Raw genomic sequence first — 23341 nt, forward strand, 5'->3', positions numbered from 1 at the left:
CGAAAGATAAACAGACCATAAGGGAGATCGCCAATTCCTTCTCCGTCGTTCTGGTAATTACTTGAAACGGTGTGCCAGTCCTTCCATTTCAACAGCCTGTTCTTCAATTAGAACTCAGTCAGTCTTTCCAATAGAACTCCGCCAGTCCATTTAATAAAACTCTGTCAGTCCTTCCAATAGAACTCAGCTAGTTTTTCTATTAGAATCCCAGCAGTCCTTCCAAAGGAATTTATTCAGTCCTTCCTATAGAACTCAAACAGTCCTTTCAAATAAAACACACAGTCCATTCAGTAAAAGCCAACCAGTCCTTCCAAGACAACTGGTTGCCCGCTTCTGTAACCTTAAGGCTTGTGCCACCATGTTGTGTAACCATCTCACTTCTGACTATTTTCTTGTCTTTGTGTTTCTTTCTCTCTCAGGCCCTTCTTGTTTCATTCCTCTTTCTTTCATTTCTGCTGCTTTCCTCCCTTTTATCACTTTCACCACTTTTTACCCGGGTTTCCTACCCATCTTTTTTTGACTTTCCAATGATGTTCCCATCAGCCATCCGCATCTAGCAGTCGCCTGCTGATACTCATTAAGACAAAAACAAGTTGCCACAGAGCTTCATAGGGTCAAAGTAACAAAAAAAAAACAGAGTTAGCATCTCTCTGTCACCAATACAGGCACCTCAGCAACCAAACTATAACAATCAGAGATAAGAAAAAACTTGTCTAGGCTTGGCTACCATTGAATCCTAAAAGTAATATGGACGCAACCCCCCTCAACCGTCATCTGGAATGAACCCCTCTTAACAGTCATGTGGACCCAACCCCTCTTAACAGTCATATGGACACAAGCTTCAGCTAAGTCCCCCCGCCACAGTCTCATGCATCAGATAGGTATGACTGTCCCAAATAATGGCAAACATTTAGCCACGTAGCATCGCTCACCTCTGAACTCGGCTTAGCTTCCCGGACCCTCTCGGTTCTTCGGATCATGACTGGCACTGTCGACCGCAATTACGGGATGTGCTTTTACAGAGAAAGACATGGTAATGATACGGTACATTGTGTAAACTTTGGTACCCTACAGCACAGTGCACCCACACAAGGGCCAGCCAATTACAGGGTTGTTCTGTCTCTGGTGTCATTATAGCGGCTGGGGTAAAAGCATCAACGATGACAAAAATACCTTTTAATGGTTTCTCCCATGGTTTTGAAGCCTCTTTGTTGGATATAACCAGTATGTTCTCGCCTTTCCAGTGCTGAATACACTCACTCATAAAGTACAGCCTCATTAGTTTCAGTAGCAAGCCAGTGGTGAACATTTCAGTATTTCTGTAAACATGTCTACATGTCTTAAACTGCAAACTGGAAGTTTATAACTAACAGGAGGTACTTGCTCATTTTACAGTAAATGATTCTGTAATCTAATCTGACAAAGTGTAAAGAAAGGTGCATGTGTCAGTACTAAACCGCAAGTTCCGTTGATCGGAACACTGAATCAGCAGTTGGGAGACCCCGTAATGCTGCCACTGCCAGAGATATCAACTGACAGAATTTTTTTTATATTCCTCTCAACTGTGCATTATAAATCCATCCATATCTGTCAATATTTACCTGGTTATCGACCCATTGCATTACTGTAATAAATTCCCTATATGTGGTCTAGACACATTCATGGGTCAAATTAAAGCAAAGAAAAACAAGATTAAAATGACAGCTTATTTTACAATGCTCCTGAAGTAATATTATGTTGACTTAACTGAACAGAATCAAATGGCAATATTAGCCTTGTTGGTGTTGCTAGATTACACTCTGGAATCTAATTTGGGTATGTGTGTTTGTGCCTGTGTTGGTGAGTGTCTGGTCTTGTTTGTTCCTCTCTTGGTTAATGGTCAGCATTTCATATTCACCCCCACATCCTTTCAAGTTCTCTCCCACTACCTCAAGCCGTTTGCTCTCCCGCTCCCATCGTCCCTTTGTTATTTTCTCTCTCTGGTTCTCTCGTTCCCCTTCTCCTCTGTCCCTATGCTCCTCTTCCTCTTCCCAACCCTTCCCATCTCTCCCCCCCCCCCCTCCATTGCTCCTCTTTCCTCATGGGAACTGTCTATTCAAACAAGTTCTCAGCAGATTAAAATGGCCTGGCATCTGCCTGTGTTTGCAGTATGCTGCCTGGCTTGGCAGTCACAGTGGCAGCAGCAGCAACAGCAGCAGCCAGTGAATTAAAAGGCTCGTTCTGCCTCATCAACACCTCTGATATCTTCATAAGCCAAAGCTATTGGTGCTCCTGTGGTTGCGTGTGTGTGTGTGTGTGTGTGTGTGTGTGTGTGCGCGCCCTTGTGGGTGTGTGGCGCCGGAGTGTGATGGTGAGTGCATGTGTATGTGTGTGCATGTGTGTGTGTGTGTTCCTACTTTGCCAGTGAAAGCAGCTTGAAGACTGTCAGTGCACGACTACCATATGTTTTACTTTCTTTTTTCATCTCTTTTTGAGACTCTTGAGGGAGCTACTGTTGATTGTCTATGCCATGTGCTTGGAAGTGCGTGTAGAGCACTGCAGTGTTGACTTGGCGGATTTTGGTGTGAAGGCACACCCTTAAGTATATTGAGTTAATAGGAATCTGATGCTTTGTGTCTTATGCTTTTCCTTTATCTCTTGCTCCACCTCCCACTGTCTTCATTATCCCTTTCTTTCTCCTCCTCTGAATAGTAATCTTATTCTAATGGTCCTGAAGGCAGACTTCCCGCCTGGATAGCTTTTTTGTCATTCAGTGAATGTTTCGACCCAACTTCTTTAAATGCACTAATCTAAATTGCATTTCTCATTTATAACTTTACTATGCAACCCAGACAGAATGTACATGCTGTAAAATGACTGAACTGGAGCCATTTTGTGACCCTTTGTCTATACTTGTTTTTGGCGTTTGTAAATGGCATTAACCTATTGACCCAACATACTCTATTTGCTTTTAGCAATATCACACAAATTCACTATCAATAGTTGCCATGGTAATCCAGGATGAACTTGCGTCCTCTTTTGCGTGCCTACAAAGAGGACGACAGACACACGTCCAACATAATTGTAACAATGTTATGTACATGCACGTCTACAAAAGGACACACAGAATGGCACTTCAAACAGTGTTGTGTCATTAATAACTATGTTCTCTTTACAATGTCAATATTGTTTAAATGTCAGGGTGAACTGCACAGACAGTACCAGCTAGTCTGTTGTGTTTTTGGCGGCCAGCCTGTGGTATCTAATTACCTAGCTAGCTGTGCTAATTTAGCTATTTTTAAATTCTGAATGGCTAATATAACAGCCTGCATAACGGGCCTGTCTGTTCCTACATTCCAGGTACCCACGTGGTTAGATTCTAGATCTGAAAATGCTTTTGTCTGAACAATAAATGACCAACCACCAACACATGACCTAATCATCTAAGTTGAACTGACTCTTACTAATTATTTCCTATGTGTAGTGTTACCTGTGATGCAGTTCTTTCAATCATTTGGCAACATCGCTTGCCCAGTGGGGTACATTTTGGAAACCACAGTCTTAACGGAAGACAATAATCTTGAATGTGTCGATAATTGGTCTAATTCCTAATCAGTTGTGCTCATTTTATATGTTGGCATTCCTGCTAAGATGTCAACAACAGGTCTGTATTACACTTGCTTTTTAAATGGCTTTTAGCAATGCCATCTCCTGTGCCATCTAGGCGACCAATTAGTCTAAATGTTAAAGTACGTTTCACTCATGTCTCGTGTGTGTCTGGAATAATAATTATAAATGGTGGCCTTGGGTCAACGTAACTGCCATTGGATCTTTGTAATTATATTCCCTGGTACCCAACGCAAGATGTTGACTCTCTGGTAATTACCATGAAAAGCATGTTTTATAATCGTTTTATGCCATAATCAGTGTAATTATTAATATCAAGTGGCCAAATGTAACAAATAAAAAAGGTCTCTATTCTATTTCAATTCCGGGAAAATTGTTTGCGCTGCTACTGAGAAATAAAATTACTATTTGTTTTGTTTTATCAGTTACTCAGATACACTGACTTCTAGCTAACCCCAGCATTTTATTGATAAAGCACTTGTCAGCTCTGCTTCGCTTTCACAGGGAGCTCTAGTAATTTCTTTAACAGTTGTCAATTTGTGCAGGTGATATACATTGGAATCACCTTGTCAACTGCTTTTGTTCTCTGCTACAGTATTCTGCCCCACTCCAAAGGATGGATCACTGCGCCGTGTCGTTGTTTCAGTATTGAGTGAGGAGTGTTAAATGGCAGCGCCATTAGAGAAAAATCTCAAAGGGGCCATGGAGATGGAGGGTTCCTTTTGGTGTCAGTTTCATTTACTGTTTAAAAGAGAATGCTTATAAAAGCATATTTCATGGCTAATTGTTTTTTTCTTATTCATCATAAACTATTAATTGAAGAGGCAGTTTTATATGCATACTGCTGATTGCTTAGAAAAAGCTACATATCACAAAAAACATAATTGACTGCTTTGGGAAGACCAAATTGACTGTATTTGACCAAATGTTTGCAGATTTCAACTACTTGGAAATGTTCAAGTTTCCAAGGCTTCCAATACAATAATTCAACATTCTCTGAATGTTTTCCTGAATGAAAATCACTTTAGGATGTAGAGAACAATTCAGAAAAATTCAGATTAAATAAAAGGTGTGTGTAAATGGTTCCATTTGCTGCAAATATAAAACAGGGGTTTTGTTTAAACCTCACTGATTGATGTTGCAGAAGTGTTCAAAAGAGCTAGAGGAAAGCTTATGATCAAATAGTCATGCTACAAGCTAAAATACAGTGACTGCAAAAAGTGTTCCCACATTTCATTCTACTGTCATACAGAGAAAGGGTAGATGTTATGACAAAATGCTTTTTTTGAGCTGCTCTCAAGCATTTTCCATCCCGTTTAAATACATGAACAGGAAGTAAATCAAATAATGTTTCCAGAAAATTTTCAGCAAGTTTTGACCACCCATAAAAAAACAGATCTTCAAAAAGATGGCAAAAACATTTACAAATGTTCAGAATTTTTATGGAATTACCATCTAGAACAAGTCCTTAACCTCAATGGTCCTGTTAAGTGTTTATCCTGACAAAATAAGATCCTATTCAAACAGGTACAGGATGCATATCTGCCCTGAAAGAAGAAATGAATGTGAACTGCAGAACTTAAGTCCAGTGTCTTTCACCTCTTGTTTCCAATGTCTTCGAAACAAATCTGAGAGCCTTGGCCTAGACAAACATGTGTCTGTGTTTGTAAATGTGTGTGTGTATGCGTGCGTGCAGGGATGTCTGCATGTCAGTGTGTGTGTGTGTGTGTGTGTGTGTCTGTGTGTGTGTTTGAGTGTCTGAGTATGTCAGTGTATGTGTCCGTGTGGGTGTGCGTTTGTGTGTAGGTGCTGGTGTTTGTCAGTGTGTGTCATGAGGTTGTTGTCTGTGGAGGTGTCTGTGTGTTGTACAGCAGAATGGGGCCTTTAAGGTTGAGATAATGGATTATTCAAGGACTTGAAAAGAGTAAAATACAAAAGATATGTAAAAATTGAGTTCCACTGCTTTTCATCAAATGGGACATAAACCTATAACAAAGAGTAAACAGCTTAAATAAATGCATCATCTGAAAACATCTACTATTGAAAACCTCAAAAAAATCTTCTTTTTTTTTTTTTCTAGGAACAAGGGACGATTGGAGTAACATTTAATATTGGCACAATGGACATCAGCGTGAGAGAAAGCAATAACCCGGTGAATGATGGGAAGTACCACGTGGTGCGCTTTACCCGGAACGGGGGCAACGCCACACTCCAGGTGGACAACTGGGACATAAACGAACACGTCCCTTTAGGTACAGAACCCCCCTCTTACTACTCTGGCGTGGTTTAACCCAGTCTGTGGCCTACCCATTTCCTTTGTAATGCATGGCTTACCTCTTCAGTGTAGGCCTATGTTGCTTGCATGTTACCTTAGCATGATTGAGTTGTGTTTGACTAATCTCTTTAAATGCACGGTTTAGGTCTTGCACCCAAGTTGTAAACACATCCTAATGTTGCCTAACCTCACTGTACAGCATTTGCTTCAGAGTGCCTTCCCAGGGTTCCCGTCCATCCTGGTGTTCAGTATCAACACCAACACCACTCCTTCTGTCCTCTCCTCTACTGTTCTTTCATTCCTTTAAGCTTTTGGGTTCCTTAGTGTCACTAGACTACAAGCACCCATTTGCAGTCATCTAATAAAGCAACATTTTGTTTGACAGCATTGCAATGTCAATGGGTCAGATTCTTCCAAGTACATACTAATGAGTGCATGAATGCCCGCATACTTAATTGCATTTAATGACATGAGATTTAATGAGATTTTTTCCTAGTCAAATTCCATTATCTACCTATACTTTGCAGACAATGCTTTGCATTTCCAGGAATTTCCGGTACTTGTTAGGCTGGGCTTCGAAAGGACACTTCTAAAGAAGTGTTAGACCAAGCACCCCACCGAGCTACATGGCTACTGGCTCAGTTCATTGATTGTCTAATATCAAAATGTGGTCTTCCGGGTTGGTTAAATCAAACATAAGAAATGCCTCTGGCACTCCAGGAACAGAGTGTAGTAATCATGGTTGTAATTATACCACCATTGATTTTGTTTGTCACTCTCACTCAGATATCATAAACATTGAAAAGATTTCTTACCATCCCATGGTAACTGTGTACAACTGCAGAAGATGTACTTTAAAACACCCAATTTTTCTCTATGCCCATAGAAAACAGGAGAATTGTATAAACTGTGTTATGTAATGGCAAAATCCTCCTATGAATGGCAAAAATGATAAAATTGCAATATACTTTCTATAAAACTGGAAAATGTTCTCTGTGTCGCATGGCAAGATGTGCCGAATTGCAGGATTACTTTCCCTTTCTGTGGGAAAAAGGAGGCCTGTTAAAATGTTTTACTTGCGAGGTTTGTGTGTGTGTACATGCCAATCCATAGTAATAAAAAATTAAAACATGCAACTGTAAAAAATGTTGGCCCCGATCAGTGTGGCCCCTCCTTGTGTAGGACAATAAGTTGTTTCCTGGAGTGGGTTTATCTTTGAACCCAGCCGAACATGTTAACCCTCATTCAGTCTGCAACAAGTTGTAGAAACATTACTGCCAACACTGTAGCATACCACTTGGAAAATCATATGTCTTCTTGTGATGTGCAGTTACAATGCAGAACCTTTCCCCCATTCCCACCTGCCATACACACAGACAACCACACTCTGCGTATCTTAGGCCTGCCAGTATGACTCACCTTAATGCTTCCGACTGGTCACAGCAGTCCACAAGGCCTCATTACTTCAACACAACACAGACATGTACTCTCTGATGAAAACTGGAGTCAGGAGAGAGATCTTTTCCCTTCACATTCGCTCTTTGTTTGTCCTTGTTGTTTTTTAAACGTGCAGGCACACACACACACACAAATTCCCAAACACACCATTGCATACACTGATCAACACTTGACAAGAGGCCGTTCATTTTTCTAAATAGACTTCTAGATGACTATAGTCTCACACTCCCTACTAAAAGCTGCCCATTTAGGCATTTCATCCAGCCCCGTTGCCCCCAAATTGGCAGTTAATTTCCAGATGAGTAAAGACTGTAATTCAACCATCATTGATCCCCCTCCCTTCAGTAATATCAGTGTCATTTCCAATCTAATTGCTAGTTAGACCACAGCCCTGGGGTTCTTCAAAATTACATGTGAAAAGCATTGATGGGAGAGTCTGTGTCTGAATCAAGGCCTTTTTATGCTCCAAAAATGAGCAACAGCAGGGCTATGAAATGAATGACCAGACTTTGAAGTCAGTAACGGGCTCCTTACTCCTCAGGCCCTCCTTTATATGTTTGACTTGACACATCAGATTCAATTAATGAAGGGTTTTGCAATTGATCCAGTGGTTTGCAGTTGAGTTATTTGTGTCATTTTCAGGCCATAGCACATATGTGACATTTCTGGTTGTTGGAAAAATGCTCGACATGCGACATGATGAAAGTTGGGTAAGAAAAGCATGGTTTTCTGGGTGTGTTGCAAATGCGAGGTTACCATGAATGTTAGAAATAGACAAAGACCAAATGTGTCCCATAGGTTTTCTGTCTGGGGAAATGGACACCGTTTTATAAGATGCTCCACCTCATGGACCTCTAATACAGTGTCCATTTTAGATCAACTTCATTTTCAAGACTCATCTGTTAAGTGGTTACTATAATGTTTTGGACCCCAATGACTTGGTCTTTTCAGTGTGGATGTTTTTACATTGGCAGGCTGTAAATTTTACTTTTTCATGTGCCGCCTTGGGGACTATAAAGCTTTTTAAATCTAAAGACGGGGAAATGGACCAAGGTGTTCGCCGGTAACGGCGCCAAACATCTGTGCTTTTTATTTTGTTAATGCTTGAAGGTATTAATCCTTAATGGCTTGGTAGCAGCTTTTTCCCCAACTCTGTGATTGCCTAGCTATTACAGCTAACCTCTCAGTGTCTGACAAGGGGACGGAAGGGCACATATTACTGCTTGCTTCACAGGAGGCTTCAGGCATTTAGAGAATATAAGGAATTTAGATATACTCCCAAGCTCTGTTAGATAAGAGAGTGGTGATAAGGTTTGCACACCTGCTTGAAGTAGATTAGGTACAGGATGTGTATGTACCCTCCATAAATGCTTGTGGTTTACAATGTCATTTTGGCAAGATTTTTTTTTTTTTCTTGAGTCAATTGCTCATGTAAACCATTTTGATGTGTCTGCATGCATTTCGAAGCAAGTTGAATTTCTAGCGTTAGCACCATGATTAGTCTGCAGGAGGAGCAAGCAGGCTTGAGATTTTCATAAAAGTCCCCACTTAATCAGCTAGCTTTCCAAATGATCTAACAGTGAACGGTGGGGATGTTGGCCCAGAATAGGTTATTAAGCCTGAAAAAAAATCCTACATATGTAGTCCAATTTATATGGCTGGCTTTGAAATACATTTTTCTCCGCCTACCTCTGTCTTAAATTGAAGGTGAAGGGTTAACTGAAAACACCTGCTGACCCATAAACGGTAACACTAGAGCTCACAACCTTCATTACTGTTTGGGCCGGGAGCCATTCTCAGCTGACGAGCGATGTTCCAGGAGTGTTCTGGAACACTGCCAAGATTCTGATTGAGACCAAACTGCATGTGCACACAATCTTACTCTCATAGGCATCCATATGTTAGAGTCCCTTTTTAAATAAATTAGATATTTTCCTATACTTCTCTCTCTTTCATCTTTACTCCTTCCCCTTTTTCTCCTTCTCATTCTTTCTAATTCTCTCTCCCTCTTTTCTTTCTTTCTCTTCCTCTCCTGTATTTTCTTTGCTGACCATCGCCCTAAGCTGCTCCTTGGGAGCCCTCAAATACCTCCCCAAATGAAATCCCAATAGGAGGTAGGTGAGTAGGGGCGGGGCTGGCCCTGCCTGGATCTTCCGGAATCTACCAGAATCCTGTGTTGGGGGCGTTGGTGCGACGCTCATCCATGGGGTGCGGGCGCATTCGCACAGCACACCTTCATAGCAATATTTGGTATCTTTTGGCCAAAATAAGTGCATTTAAGTGTTTCTTGAAGCCATGTATGAGCTTCCTGCACCTATGTACATGAAGTTTGGCCCATAATTATTGTGCAAACTTCTGTTATCAGAGCTCTCCACAGGTTTTTAATGGGATTTAGATCTGGACTTACATATTGCTTGCCGTTTTATCTTCAACCATTCCTGGGTGCTTTATGAAGTGCGTTTGGGGTTATTGTCCTGTTGGAAAACCCATGATTTTTGACCAAGACGCAGGTTTCTGACCCTGGGTTTGGCATTGTGCTCCAAAATGACTTGGTACACATGAACACATTTAAGGCACACAGTGGCGGAGGCAGCAAAGAGACCCCAAAAACATCCTCCATGTTTGAATTTGGGGAAGGTGTTCTTTTCTCTGAAGCCTTAATTTTGTTTTCTGTGAACATAGTGATAGTTTGATTTACCAAAAAGCAGAATTTGGTCTCATCTGTCCACAGGAGACTGTCCCAAAAGGATTGTGGCATGTTTAGGATTGAGGCTATTTCTAGCCTTTCTTATATCTTTCTCTCAACAGTGGGTCTTCTACCATACAAAACCCTTTCACTGAGTTAACAACAGATGGTGCGAGTTGAAGCTGCTATACTTTGTGTCTGAAGGTCAGCTTGAGTCTATGTGGCAGTTGATTGAGGTGATATCTCCACCATTCAAACAATCCTTTGCTGTGATCTTCCATCAGGTTTTCGCTTGCAGCCACATTCAGGGAGTTGATACAGTGCCATGGGCCTTCAACGATTTGATAACACAAGTAGAAATAATAACAACAAGATCTCTGGAGATAAACTTGTAGCCTTGAGATTGTCCATGCATGGACATCTTGTGTCTGACCTTCTCAGACATTTCTCTGGATTCCTTTCTTTTCTCCATGCTCATTGCGGTACACACAGTGACATAAACAGGTGTAATTGTCTCTATTCAATCTGGTTGAATGAGAGTGATTATCATATTGCACCTGCAACTCACCACATATGAGATACATTCCAAAGAAAAAGGAGAATCGCCTACTTATTATGTTCAACAATACTTTTAGAAAGTGCCAATAATATTGTCTGGGAAATTTTGGAGTTTATTTGTGAAATGAGCATAGATTTAGTAAGTTATTCAGATTTCCTTTCCCATTGCAAACAGTTTTCTAGAAGAAATTGTGCATTATTCAAAAAAGGTGCAAAGGTGGCCAACTGGTTTTCTTGCCCCATCATTTATATATGTTCATGTATAGACATATTTGCAAAGGTGCATGTGCAAAAGTGTGAGACAACGTACATAATAGGTCTGTCAAGCAGCTGCAAGGCAAAGAAACAAGTGCCAGGTCAGCAGGTTGTTTCTCTAGCGATGGCAGGGATGAAGGACTCAACCAATATTTAACCACATTTAGGAAAGGGGGGGAGAGATGTGTAAGAACACAGGCGGGATGTGCGGTGAAGGATTGCCACGCAGGCCCTGTGATTCATTGTGATGTACCTATGTCAGCCTCAGGCTCCCCCACAGGCCTCTGTGGCGGTAATGGCCAATGACAGCATGGAAAATGGTCAACAATTACCCCCACCACTGGGCTGTTCTGTGCTGTTACCTGGGTTACGCTGGCCCGGGTCCCCACGTGTGGCAGTCAAATCACTGGATCATTTCGGAGCTGCCGAGGTGCTGCAGGGACGGCGTGCGGTGCACAATCTCTCTGGAACAATCGGCTGATGGGAAAGACAAAAACAGCCTCATCTCTAGCCACATATACACTTGCGCATTCGATTTGTGAGAATGTTCTTCACAGCATTTTGGTCGCTCGCACCTGCTCTGGTGTTATGACAACGGAAATTGGACATGGAAATTGTTGTAGCCTTCGTGAACACATTGCTTGGACGCTCTGGTGGGATGTTCGATTTACTGTGTTGTTAGCTCTTGATTTACAATATCCTGCTAGCTTGTTTTTTTAGTTGATTTTAGTTATCTTATTTCTCGGTCACATTACGGATTTAATGTTGGTTTATTGGGAAGCTTAAATAGACAGCTCCTGGTTCTGCTTCAGAATGCCCCTTTCAACTATTCCATCCTTGTGACCCTGGGACTGGAAAGTCAGATGTGCCGGGGAAGCATTTAAAAGCCAGAAAGAGATTCTTTAAAAGGCAAATAGGTTAAATAAATTCCATGAAATGACCCAAAATGCTATCCATTTGTACAGTGAGATAGAAGCTTGCTGTTTTACATCACCACATTTGCTAGCCATCGTGAGCATGTGATCGGCAAAGTCTTTGAGTCTGCAAACACTTTCTGCATTAAAAAAAAATGAAATCTGTCTCCCCTGTAATTCCAGTATAATTTCCAAGCCATTTAGCATGGCGTTTTCATGTGATTATTCCTTTATCCAATCTACCAAAAAGGCTCAGATAAATAATGTACTTTAAATTTAATTTGCTCCCTTTCCACTCAATAGAACATTCAGTCCTGGGTGATTGTGGACACGTGCAAATAGCTTCCCCTTCCTAATTGTACATCAAGTGATAGTACACCATAGAAAGATCCACCCAGCAACTTATCGTAGCCAGCCATGCAGATATGTGTTGTAATCCCACAGGAACTGGCTTAGAGAAACACTATTTCAGCTAAACCATGGTCTGCATGCTAAGATGCCCACAGGGTAGTCGCTGGACACAGATCCAACGGCTGTTTATTATTTTCTGTGGCAGAGGGACAGCTTCACAGGATGGATTCTGAGCACTTAATTATGACACTGTATCATGTCAAGGCAATGTTAGACATTTGTAAGCAGAGAGAATGCATAAAAGCAAAGTGTGTTTATACATTGTAAAGTTTCGAGGCATTTAATTTTTAGGAATTTCTCCAGTCCAAAAGACTCATTGCAACATTGTTCGTTATTAATGGGACAAAATTATTTGCGGGACCAAATAACTCACGTGTCCCCGCACTCCCTCCGAATGTATTCCGTTCTGATCTGCTCATTGTGTTCAGACAGTACTGTAGCAATCCGTACAGTGGTTCATTGCCTCTGATATATTTTTTTGTCTGTGAGGTAGTGAGATATGGATCTATTGCCAGAGTCACGCCTGTTGTTGAGAAGAGAGGAATGGAGAACAGAGAATGAGAAGAAAGGCTCTGCGTCAAATTGCCTTGAAAAAGCAGCAGCACCTCCTCCACGCTTATCAGGAGCCGCATTCAGAAACCACACTGCGTGTTTGAGGATGATTGCTTTCATTTGCACAGCCCCCCCCCCGTCCCCCCATTTCATATGAATGAGGTTGTGCTGTGCTTCACCTAAGCCATCCTGTTGCAGTCGTGCCGTCGAAGGTTTCTTTTCCCCTCCTGCTTTGCCAGCGGACTCGACGTCCAAAAACTACGAAGGCGAGGAGCGCCGTAACCTACCTCCGAGGCCAACCTCAGCCGTTTCACCGGTGGAAAGACATCGAGACGACGTGTCAGAACTTGATGAGTGCATGAGCATTGACCTCCTAACAGGAGGAGTCAGATTGATTGATAGATCTGTCGGCCTATGGCTCCGTCTGGAAGATTACAACGAAGAAGCTTCCGCACGCCGGAAGGGAACGCGTTCCTGTGTCCCATATCAGGGGGGTGGAGGCAAACGATACAGGACGTTCGTGGGAGACATTTCATGCCGCACTGCCACTTCCGCAGAACAAGACAAAACATCCACTTTGTCAAAAAGAGAGAGAGAAGTAGAGAGAAAGCGAGAGTGAGACAGAGAAAGCACCTTGGGGCACCTTTATCTGCAAAGGATGTAGGGAAATGGTGTCGTCTCCAGGTGTGGGATAAATACTCATGTACCCTACAACCCAAATACAATTACTGCTATCGAGAAACAGAATCTCCCGCCGCATAAATCTCAGCGGGGGAGGGGCCTGGCACTGGCGAACACGCAGGGACGGAGGGAAGGGAGGAGGGAGATAAGCTTTTCAGTATGAGACGGGTGTCTAATCCCGCGATTAAACGAGAGCAGTGCGGATGACCAGATAAAGGGCACAGGTTGCCATTGTCTCCTGGAGATACTGAGGGGACATCTTCCAAAATGAAGCTCCCATTTCAGAACCATGGGCAATGGGCAGTCAGCGGGAGGAAAGACACTGGGAGCCACGGAGCCCTTCGCAAATGAATGATGGCCGTTGTTCTCCTCTGGAAGGACACAGAGGAGGAAGAAGGAGAAGAGAGACCAAAATGGTTTGCGACGTGTAGAATCAGAAGGTTGCTAATGATGAGGATGGAATTGTAAAATGGTGAGCCTGACCAATACTTGCTGGACAGGAACACAAACACACACAGTCCAGGCATAACATTGCTCATCACAAGTGTGATTGGCTGAAGGAATCATTATGACAATGACAGGCCTCCTGTTTTGACAGTAACTGATGCAAATACGAACTGGCGTAAATGCGTCGGGCCAATATGTACACAGGCACCCATAATGTCTTCCTCTGCCTATCTTCTCTGTTCTATCTTGTTATTGCCATCAGTCTTCAGACAGTCACAACAATGAACGTTGACATCTATGCGGCTGATGCAATTTTAGTGCCGGGAGAAGGATATATTTCATTTGTGAAGCAATTTGACAACATCTGTAAAGCAGCTGACTTACAGCAGGCAGGCTAAAGAGCATGGAATACACACACACACACACACACAACAGCTACTTGTTGTGTCCCCATCATGCTCTATGAAAGAGCATGATGGGGAACAGAATGTACAGGATAAGGCGCCAACATTTTATAAGGCACCGACATTTTGGGTTTCTGCACGCTGAAATTAGCATGGGAAGAGACTATAGGGATTTTTACTGGAACAGGAAAGCCATGTGGTTGGCGTTTGAGAACTGGTGCGGGATCGGGACAGTAAGGGAAGACAGAACAGGACTTGCATGTCAACCTCTGTCTTCTATTATCACCTGACGTTAGTGGTGTACCCATCCAAAATAATATTCAACCCCTATTCCTTGGTAATCTCAACTCTACCGTGTTTGTCTTTGCTCCCAAAGTATATTGCATAAGCACAGGAAGCGCACACACATTGCAAATGTTTAACTACTGAAGTGGACTGGTTACTGGACAAGATAAGCAAATGTTGGACAGTGAAATGATCCCAGCTTTAGGCAGATTTCTCTTAGCTTTTTGAAGAACACAAAAACAAAGATGCAAACTGTTGCTAATTCCACCTATTTACTTTGCATGTGCATGTGTATTTGATGGGTTTATTAACTGTTATGTGACTTCTTTAATACACTGCATCCCATGAGGAAAAAAACTGCTGGTTTTTATGATGCCTTGTTTTTTTCAAGACTGTTGTCGATGTTTAAAATAATTGAACGCAAGAGTATGGAGGTGCTTCTGTCCCCTGTGAAAAAGGCCTCATGAAACCCAGTAGAGCAGCAAATTACCTCAATGTTTGTTAACACTACTTATAACCCTTCAGCTATCTCATAAACAAGACATAAATTTTAACCTGCAATTAAAAGTGTACAATTCTTTTATGCTTGCATGAAAAAAGAAATGAAGTTTAAAATGGGCATGTGTTAAAAGGAAAAATGAAGACTGTTTAATAAATGTTTTAAATGCTTCTTTAAACTTTAAACAGCAACGACTGATAATGAACGCCTTGAAATTGCCACTAAGAAATTCCCGTTGAAATACGCCCGGCCAGTAGTGGATTGGCTACAGGAGAAAGGTAACCTTAACACAACATCTAACATTTAAATGTTCTTCTGTTGAACTCAATATTACATTTATTTATTTTTACTGTTAAACGGTAGCAAATCCTTTGAACAAATTTTCTCCTTTTAATAATTTTTACCAGATTTTATAATGTTATAGTAATTTTCTTTCTGAATTATTCTGTTCCCCAAGTAGTTTTTGTCCAGGCCAATCATCATAGTCCATAATCTCTCATTTCACATGATTTTACTGTATTGAAAAACACTGAATCCTTTGAAAATGTAGCTTTTGTTAAACATGAACATACAGATCAAATAGCTCTTCAATATCACCTTGAACTTTAATGATATTTAAAACGCATGTAGAGACATGTATTGCACAAATCTAGTGCATTTCAAAATGATAAATTGTCAGTAAAAATATTTTATAGTAGCCATGACTTATAATGCTGCAATTCAGTTACCAAATGGCTACATTGATCATACTGGAGAATGATTGCATAAAATTTGCTAAAGGACTTGCTAAATAATGTACTTTAATATATGCTAGGTTGAGTGTCAGGGCATGCTTTGTACATAATCCTTTCACAATGTTGAAACTTGACAGCTCTTTGGGGTGTACTGCCTTTCTCTTTTAGGTTCCTCCACCTGATTTCTTTGCCATTTAGCCCTATACACATCTGTTTCTGACCCTAACTTCTACCATTGACATAAACCCTTATAAAAAATCAGTTCTTGGCCCTAATTTTTTTGCTTCAGTGTTTCCCCCTAGCCTTTAAAACCTTGTCTCCTAGCTCCTTAGCTTTGGCATTAGCGTTAGACTTTTTAGATGCAGCTGATCAGAGGCCATCCCACCGGGCCAGTCTGAGGAAACAGACATACAGCATTGACCTTTTCCCTTGCTTCCCTCCCTGCTCCCTGCTCTCCTCCCTTGGCATCACATCCCATTCCTGTCTCATAATTACAGATAACAACACCATGGTCTTTCTACAGTAATCCCATCCTGGGAGACATCAGTGAGAAGCATCATATATCCAGGGGTTAACTCACTGGACCCAGGCTAGTTATAGCATCCCTAATTGACCAGAGGCCACAGTTCATTACATACACAAACACCAAAGCATACACATTCACAATAAGAATATGGTGAATCAGCATGTATCGTGTTAAGCTGGAAACATACATCGTCACAATCGTTATTTTCAAATCCAAGTTCCCAGGGGTCCACCAACACATCCTATCTCGAAAAGCAAATCTGAAACCTTAGCTTTGTCACTCATTTCCTTGTTGTTCGTTAATGTAAACGAATGACCCCGTTCTGGTTCCCTCTTCTAGGCCGGCAGCTAACGATATTCAACACCCAGGCCACGGTCACCATCGGCGGCAGTGACCGTAGTCGGCCTTACCAGGGTCAGCTGTCCGGCCTTTACTACAATGGCCTCAAGGTCCTCAACATGGCCGCCGAGGGCAACCCCAACATCAAGATCAATGGCAGTGTCCGGTTGGTGGGTGAAGTGCCTGGGTCGGCCCGCACCACCGCCCAGCCTCCCGAGATGTCCACCACCTTCATCGAGACCACCACCACCATGTCGACCACCACCACCCGCAAGCCCCGCTCTTCCCCCACCATCCAGGTAGGGCCGGGGAAGAGTGGGGACGGTCAGGGTGGGAGGTATTAGCGGGTGGAGGTGGTGTATGCAAGAGTGTGGTAGAGAATGAAAGGGTGGGATGCGTTTCGGTTTGTCAGGAGTGACTGGTCATCAAGTCAGGATGCTCATAGGGGTGTAAATTTATATTTCTTATGTTAATTCCAACGTATTCCAAAATATCTCTCATCACATTATTCAGTTATTTTGTTTTTACTACGAACATGTGAATGGGGGATATGAAATGAGCTAACCTGAGAAGCATTAAGCAACAGCAACAGCTTCGAGACGACCACATGCAGACAACATATGTTATCTCTGAGCCATTAGATATCCAATGAACAGCTATTGCAGTATATGTGTGGAGAGGGACCCCCTCTCCTCTGGGACAGGGAGATGCTCAGAGACCCTGTGCTCTATGAATTAGCCCAAAGCCTTTAATCATCTCTCCCCGTCTGCCATATACCGCAAATAACCACGTAACCCAGATACTGGCTGTCTTACAAGCTTTCTTTGTCTTTTACTTTAAGTAAATGAGGCCAGGAAAAGGAAAGCTACTGGCAAGATATCAGTCTTTTAGACTTTTAAATTGTAACAAATTGTTTATCTGTGTTTGGATTGTGCCTGGTTTAATTAGACCAATGTAAGACACAAAACATGAACCCAGGCTTATACCCAGGGTTTGTGGGAAACAGAGGGAGAGTTATTGTCACGCTTAACCAGGTGTGTTCAGGTGCGCTAGGGGTTTTTCATATTATGCAAACCAATGCATTCAAAGCACTGAGTGTTTTTTTTAAGCACAGCCAGACACTATAAGATGCAGCACTGGTATGGTTGGTTTACAGTGTGAGTTGTGCCTTTTTTTATTAATGTTTTAGTAAGATTGAATTTCCCGCCTATTAAAAATCTCCAGAATCTCTAAAAACATTAATATAATATTTGAATATTACATGCAAAAATATTTTTTTTATATATATTTGATCTGTGACTATTCTAACATTGAAATGGGAAGATGAATTGGTCGTATGTTAAATCAGGATTTAGTGTGTCTATGTGTACTGCAGGTGTCCCCTTCCCACAAAGAAAGATAGATCTCTGCTCCCCCTCTAAAAACGTCTAAATTCCAACTGACCTCCATTTCTCTCCTTTTCTCTTTGGCCGTCTAAATCACAACGCTTTACAAAAATTGCAGCTTGGAGCCGATAAAAGTCTGTGGCTGAGTGAAAAACATAATCACGTTGACCATTTCATAGATGCCCTGGAGAACAAATGGACCCAGCTAGCGGTCATGATATTAAAGCCATAACTCTGCACGGAGGGACTTTGACATGGAGTATGGCGGTTCTCATGGTAAAGGATGCCAGCTCCCTAGCGTTACCAGCCTTTCCCAGTGAACTTCACAGCTGCTCTAGTGCTCTGCTGTAGTGTACCTGGAAAGGCAGAGACACTATTGAATTTTTAAACACCCCCTGCTGGGTTATCCATGTTACATATCTACCGGTTCCCACAAGACCCTTTGGTGTTTTGTTTTATTTATTTTCCACTCAAGAAGATAAGTAAAAGACAAACAAGTTCAGATAAACTTAAATGTGTAGGTGTGGTTGGAAACCAAAGGTTGCATATAGGAAAACATGTTACAAAATATACCCTAAATGTATATTTTTGACAATGTATGTTAATAGATCTTCAACCAAAACCTAATATAAGATAACAGAGACTCAGAGTTAACAGATAACAAAAAACTGTTGAGCCCCTATTGTGAAAAAGTAATCGTCACCTTAATTTAATGGTGGCTCAGCAAGAGATGTACGCTAGCACACCCATTCAACTAAGCAAGAGATGTACGCTAGCACACTCATTCAACTAAGCAAGAGATGTACGCTAGCACACCCATTCAACTAAGCAAGAGATGTACGCTAGCACACCCATTCAACTAAGCAAGAGATGTACGCTAGCACACTCATTCAACTAAGCAAGAGATGTACGCTAGCACACCCATTCAACTAAGCAAGAGATGTACGCTAGCACACCCATTCAACTAAGCAAGAGATGTACGCTAGCACACCCATTCAACTAAGAAAGAGATGTACGCTAGCACACCCATTCAACAAAGCAAGAGAAAATGTTCAATGCAACCAAATGCTTCCCGTTCTTATTGATCAGTCTTGTCCCAATCCTCAATGCAGAGCTACTTTAGTACTGCTTGTTTAAGGTCCTGGCACAATTGGGTTTTGATCTGGGCTTTGACTAGGCCCTTCCAAAACGTTATATTTCTTGTTCTTCAACCATTCTAATGTAGATTTGCTTTTTTGTTTTGGATCATCGTTTTGTTCAAGGCTGGATGGTTTGACATCCTCATGTAGAATTCTATGATACAAACCTGAATTCATGGTCCCAGTGATGGCTGGTTTTCAAGGCCCTGATTGTGGCAAAGCATACCCTATCCACGACATTGCCACCACCATGATTGAAAATTGGTATGAGGTCCTTAATGTGGAATGCAATGTTTGGTTTTAACTAGACCTAGCAGGGCCCATGTTACTTGAAATGTGTCTTTAGAACATTGTTCAGAACTCTTGAGGATCAAGAGGGGGGCTTTTTGGCAAACTCGACATGATCATAAATATTTTCTTAGTGAGCAGTGGTTTCAGCTTTGCTACTTTGCCATGAGTCCCATTTTAGCCCAGTGTCTTTGTGATTACATGAGGCCTACCACGTTTTACCAGAGTTCAGGCATTTCTTGTTATTGTGGCATGATATGGCATTGGAAACTGTGTGTTGACAACTGCCATCTGAACAAAAGAGCCAACATTTGTCAGATTTAGAGAATTTTTACACAAAAAAAATAAAATTTAGATGAATGAGACCTATTGCCAGATTTGTGTAGGAGGTTTTTTTTGTAGTGAAAAAGGGGTGAACATTTCAATTGTGCAGTGAAATAGCAAGTCTCGTCTAGAAGCCCTTTGTATAATCAGAATCAGAAAATAAAATTATTTATTGGGAAGCTACTATAATATTTCACACTGGCACCTAAACAATTCTACTGTCACCAACAACAGCACTTGTTTGAAAAGAGAGCAACGTTTATGCATCTTCTGGGTCAGGGGTCTTGATAAAGCACTGTGCACATGTTGACTTTCTTGTTACTAACGTGACTAGAAAATGTTATAATATATTATGTAATTGTTATTTCAAACAATTCGTTCTCACAAACATTTATTTAGTCTAAATTAGCAGTGCTAAAACATCCAACACTAATGATGCTTTTTATTGGGGCAATCTGTTTTTTACACCTGAAAGAGTGCATGTTTTATTACCTACCACAGCAAACAAATGAAGCGAGCACTTTTTGAAATTCTTTCTCAGACCTCCTCTTTGTATTACAACCCACACAACGATCAATGTAAAAGTGCAATCTAAAATAATATGCAAAAATGCTAAAAATCTGACTGGGGGCAAATACTTTTTCACAGCACTTAACATGTAAGCAATACCGATGATACTGTAGTTACTCAGTCAGGCTTCACAAACCCAAACTTCTGTTCTCTGGATGGAAATGATATGCAAAACACAAAAGGAAAAGAAAACAAAGAGAAGAGATTAGAGGAAGAACAAGAGAGAGCACTAGAGAGAGAGAATGGAAGAGCGAGAAAGCGCTAGAGGGAGAGCTAGAGAGAGAGATTAGAAATGGGACATTTTGAGTGTCTTGCAACAACAGGAGTAAAAAATATATCAAAGGAGGCCAAAGAAGGGAAATTTCCCACTCCCCCGTTTAATGGAGAATGGATTTCCTGTGGAGGTCAATCTGGAGCATGTGATGAATAACAGCTGAGAGAGGCGGTGACACGTACAGGAGAGCTGTGTTAATCACATCCACTTCCTCTTTCTCTCTTTGGCTGACCAGGCGTTTGCTATCTCACTAATAAAAACCAGGGATTGAGGAGAGAGGACGCGAAAGTGAGAGTGAGGAAGAAAGAGAGGGAGTGAGAGAATGGGATGGGGGGGGGTGAGAGAAAGAGGGGGCAGAGAAAGAGGCCATAGATACTGACAGGTGGTCAGTGGGTTGAGTGATCAATCACTGTTGTTGTATTCCCCATCTCACTACTCATGGATCAGTGTAGTATGACCGGAACATTCCATTACCGCTAGAGTACTACACTTCATTGTGGGCTTAGTTAATAGTGTGTTTCTGTGTGTGCGTGTGTGTATGTGTGTGCGGTGGACCTCCCAGGGCGATTCTCATTAAAGACTCAACCATTGTCTAGGTCCATAACCAACTGTTCTTGTTTGTTTTCCTTTGCATGCACACACACACACACACTCATACACACTCACACATACACACACATACGCACTCACACACATAGATACCACACACACTGCGGCCATTACAGTCTTGTCTGCTAACTCTCACGTTAATTTGAGCAAACAACATGGGTAAACAATCAGTCTGTCACAGTTTGAAGGTAATCTTATTGTGCTTCTTATTTTCTGAAGAGGCCTTTCTGTAGTGTATGAGTCTGTGTGTGTGTGTGTGTGTGTGTGTGTGTGCAGTGGGGAGAACATGTATTCGATACACTGCCAATTTTGCAGGTTTTCCTACTTAAAAAGCATGTAGATGTAATTTTTATCATAGGTAGACTTCTACCTGTATAAAAGACACCTGTCCACACACTCAATCAAACAGACACCAACCTCTCCACAATGGCCAAGGCATAAAATTATAGACCTGCACAAGGCTTGGATGGGCTACAGGACAAATAGGCAAGCAGCTTGGTGAGAAGGTAACAACTGTTGGCACAATTATTCAAAAATGGAAGAAGTTCAAGATGTCGGTCAATCTCCCTCGGTCTCTGGCTCCATGATCATGAGGAAGGTGAGGGATCAGCCCAGAATTATATGGCAGGATCTGGTCAATGACCTGAAGAGAGCTGGGACCACAGTCTCAAAGAAAACCATTAGTAACACATTACGCCATCATGGATTAAAATCCAGCAGTGCACGCAAAGTCCCCCTGCTCAAGCCAGCACATGTCCAGGCCCGTCTGAAGTTTGCCAATGACCATCTGGATGATCATTGGCATGATTGAAGATGGTTCGTGGCTGGGTCTTCCAGCTTGACAACAACCCGAAACACACAGCCAGGGCAACTAAAGAGTGGCTCCGTAAGAAGCATCTCAAGGTCCTGGAGTGGCCTAGCCATTCTCCAGACCTGAACCCAATAGAAAATCTTTGGAGGGAGCTGAAAGCCCGTATTGCCCAGCGACAGCCCCGAAACCTGAAGGATCTGGAGAAGGTCTGTATGGAGGAGTGGGCCAAAATCCCTTCTGCAGTGTGTCTAAACCTGGTCAAGAACTACAGGAAACGTATGATCTCTGTAATTGCAAACAAAGGTTTCTGTACCAAATATTTAGTTCTGCTTTTCTGATGTATCAAATACTTATTTCATGCAATAAAATGCCAATTCATTACTTAAAAATCATACAATGTGATTTTCTGGATTTTTGTTTTAGGTTCCGTCTCTCTCAGTTGAAGAGTACCTATGATAAAAATTACAGACCTCTACATGCTTTGTAAGTGGGGCAAAATCGTCAGTGTATCAAATACTTGTTCTCCCCACTATGTGTGAATGTGTGTGTGCACGCACACGCGTCTATTAATCATTTCTACTATCCTAACGGGTCCACAGGAACCTGAACAGGGCCTATCTGTTGTCTTACTCTTAATTAAGAACGCTGTAATGGTGTTGGGAGGATAGAGTGAAAGTAGGAATGATTGGAAATGGGGGGGGGGGGGGGTCTAATTGCAACAAGAGGGGAAGCGCCTATCTTTGTGTCTTTGCACCCAACACACATCTTTGGTGATCGACGAACAGCTCCAACTCCATAGAATTTAGACACCAGGATTTAAATAGATGTGTTTAGTAAGCGGTGTTCGAGTGTTACAGTAGAATTAAAATAGCCAGGACTCTAAGGCTCCACACTAATATTATTTTTGATAGATCTTGGATCTCTTTCAGGGACAGAAAGCAAGAGAGGCAGATAGGAAGGAGAGAAAGAGAGGGCGAGAAAGAGAAGCAGCATTTCACTGGCTGCCATTTAGAAATGCTCAACATTGCCCTCCAGGCCAGTCTATTGATATCAATCATCCGTTTTATCAAGCACGTAAAAAATGAAATTAATTAAATTGAGTACTTTCACTTTGTACTGTTTATTTTTCTTTGTTTATCCACTTTCCTTCCCCCACATTCGCTATGGAATAATTGGTAGAGTTTAGGTTAATTGAAGTACTCCAGTCAATATATATATTTTTTTATTCAATTCTTTCTCACTAAATGTAGCCTAGTATTCTGGATGGGCTGTGGGATCAGTAGTCAGAGCCTGTTATTTAAGGAGAGATGG

At 41.7% G+C, this 23341-nt stretch overlaps 1 protein-coding gene across 25 annotated transcripts in view; it reads left to right on the forward strand.

The window, feature by feature from the left end:
• nrxn3a (neurexin 3a) overlaps positions 1–23341 on the forward strand; it is a 336640-nt gene that overhangs the window by 286309 nt on the left and 26990 nt on the right. For all 25 annotated transcript variants that reach the window (XR_001198455.4, XR_001198457.4, XR_001198456.4 and 22 more), the window contains 3 exons: positions 5687–5858; positions 15220–15309; positions 16631–16929. Coding sequence is in view for 20 of the 25 variants with exons in the window: in XM_010878613.4 (XP_010876915.3) it covers positions 5687–5858; positions 15220–15309; positions 16631–16929 (561 nt within the window). In the remaining 5 variants the exon portion in view is untranslated. The remainder of the gene's footprint in view (positions 1–5686; positions 5859–15219; positions 15310–16630; positions 16930–23341) is intronic.

Source organism: Esox lucius, chromosome 15 (genome assembly GCF_011004845.1).
Source record: "Esox lucius isolate fEsoLuc1 chromosome 15, fEsoLuc1.pri, whole genome shotgun sequence".
Classification (NCBI taxonomy): domain Eukaryota; kingdom Metazoa; phylum Chordata; class Actinopteri; order Esociformes; family Esocidae; genus Esox; species Esox lucius.